Source organism: Cynoglossus semilaevis, chromosome 10 (genome assembly GCF_000523025.1).
Source record: "Cynoglossus semilaevis isolate Cse_v1.0 chromosome 10, Cse_v1.0, whole genome shotgun sequence".
In the NCBI taxonomy this organism is placed as follows: Eukaryota; Metazoa; Chordata; class Actinopteri; order Pleuronectiformes; family Cynoglossidae; genus Cynoglossus; species Cynoglossus semilaevis.
In genome coordinates this window covers 18,472,976-18,475,571 of record NC_024316.1, presented here as the reverse complement: position 1 = coordinate 18,475,571, position 2,596 = coordinate 18,472,976, and the positions used below count along the sequence as shown (strand labels likewise).

The following is a 2,596-nucleotide window of genomic DNA, read 5'->3' as shown; positions in this document are numbered from 1 at the left end:
TCCTCCCCCCTCCTCCCCCCACACTCACAGGTTTACAAACACACTCACGTACAGTGTCAGAGTAAAACTGTGGCTCAGGGAACGTCCGCGTCTCCGCTGAGTCCGTACCAGGGTCCAGGTGGACAGGATTTGAACCCTCAACTCATAAGGACCCACCGTCTTTGTCTGTCCTCCTGCCAGACACGCTGAGGTCCAATCGACGTCCTTCTCTCCTCTGCGTTTCCTAGCGTTAGCTCCGCGCCCCCTAGTTTGGGAAACACTGCACAGGAAATCTCTCCAACCTCCGACTTTTCTGTTCAAAAACGTCTTCACTGCTTTTGTTACTGGAGCCTCATGCGCTCACTGCACTCCGAGGAGAAAAGTCCTCGCAGTAACGGCGGCGCTCAGAGTGGGGGCAGCGTTTCCATCATCAGCTGCTGAACGTTTGCCTCAGATTTGACTGAATTTAAATAAAAGACACTGAAGGGCCCTTTAGAGCTCAAGAGCCGTGTCTGAAGATTTACTTTATTGAATTAGGCTCCTTTCACCGTGACACTGGAATAAAACACACACACACACACACACACACACACACAGCCTGCAGACTCCCCCAGTGTGTAACCGCTCTCTCTCTCTCTCTCTCTCTCTCTCTCCGACCACCCGGACTCGTCTGTTGTCTTAAGAATGTCACTGAGTCTGTGAACAGCTCTCATGACGCAGCTCTAATCTGCCCCCTGCTGTCGGCTGTTTGCTGACTGACGGGCGGGTTGCCAGGTCTTTGGATGTGTTTGGTCGGGGCTTTGCTCTTTGATATCTCACACAGACGTGAGCGGCTCAGCGGCCGTCGGTAACAGTGTAGTGTCGGAGGACTGTTGCCTCAAGACGAAGACGAGGACGACGAGGAAGACGAGGACGAGGGGCGTGTCCTGGCAAGAATCTGGCGATACGATACGTGTCACGATATATTACTAATGGTTATTAGTGTGAATCTGAGCGTGAATCTGAGTGTGAATCTGTGCGTGAATCTGAGTGTGAATGGGTGCTTATCTATCTGCCAGGTCCTGGGACGGACCCAAAGAAATCTGTGGTTCTGGGACCTCCCCCAACGACAGCTGTGATTGGTCCAAACTGCACAGGCGACCGTTGATAGGATGAAGTTTCAGAAAACAAATGATTGATTAAATAATGAAATTAGTTTCTCCTCCACTTCAGTCTGAACTCTTCCTTCTTCGTGGAGTCTTTTCAGTTTTGGACAAAGGAGAGAAGAGGTTCAGAAGGTTCTAGATCAGAGCCCGTCGATGGGCCTCAGTCATTTGAACAGGTTTCCATTCATGTTTGGTTCAAAGTGCGACATTTGAAAACTCTTCTTTCACAGCCTTTCTGAACCCACTCTCACACGGACAACAATCCCCTCGACTACAGACACACCACAGACAGACAGACAGATGGACAGCAGCTCTCGTCTCATACAGCTTATCAGGACGAGGCACATGTGTTTGTCCAGCAGGGGGGTGGGGAGGGGGTAGGGGGGTGCAGCTAAAAGCCACTCATCTTCACTCTCTCGTTTACGCCGCGTTCTCCTCCGTTCACCCTGATGTTGGAGCAGCGGTGACGCCCCCGTGGTGGTGGGTTCGCTGCTCCGTTCAGGTGAAAACAGGTCGTTAACTGAGAACCTGGAGGTAAATAACAGAACCTCAGCGCTGCGACATCTGCAGTAGAGTTCACAGCAGAAGAATCAAAGTCACTTTTTTATTTTTTAAATCTTCAGTTTTCTGGCGAGGTCCCAGAGAATCGTGTCGGCGTGGCGGTGGCTAACCTGACGGTGGGCGACGCCGACCAGCCGCACTCGCCAAACTGGAACGCCATCTACAGGATCATCAGCGGGGACCCGACTGGACACTTCACGATCCGAACGGACCCCGTCACCAACGACGGAATGGTCACGGTGATCAAGGTAAGGCTCCAGTCCCCTGGGCTCAGTATTTGCTGCCAAATCACGACATACATAAAATATCTGGATATATTTCTGCTAAATTGTGATATGTGATATATATATTAAATATATAAAAATATATTTCTCCTAGTTCTCGAGATACAATATATTGCTTTATATATTTCTGCGATATACGATATATGTCTCAGTATGTTTTGGTAATATAACAATATATCTATATATATTTATATATGTATATATTTATCTTAAATAGCAATATGCCACAAATATATTTCTGTTTAGTCAAGCTGTAGGATATATGTCGCAATATATTTTGCTAAGGTGTGAAACATATATATATATATTTATATATAAACATATAAACATATATATATATTTATCATCTGTCAGCCATGTTTTCGGTCTAAAACCAATAGGATATTGAAGAACGACGATCCGACATTTGCACAGTTACTGTGCCCTTCCATGTCCACCTGGGGGGGCCATTGGTCCTGATACCCTTCAGAAAAACACAATGTCTTAAACACAATGGCTGTAGCAAATTACCTATTGATTTGTGGATCAGCCAGGAGGGGGCGTCTGAGGAGAAGAGGAACCACAGCGGGGAAAAAAAAACCTCAATCTGAGAGGATCTGGTTTGCTACGTCCTGGTAAATGTCCTGG

General features: G+C 47.5%; 1 protein-coding gene across 1 annotated transcript in view; it reads left to right on the top strand.

Annotated features, from left to right (window-relative positions):
• Positions 1-2,596, top strand: part of LOC103385445 (cadherin-4) — a 20,589-nt gene that overhangs the window by 8,752 nt on the left and 9,241 nt on the right. Inside the window, 1 exon segment of the mRNA XM_025058993.1 lies at positions 1,748-1,933. Coding sequence (XP_024914761.1) covers positions 1,748-1,933 — 186 coding nt within the window.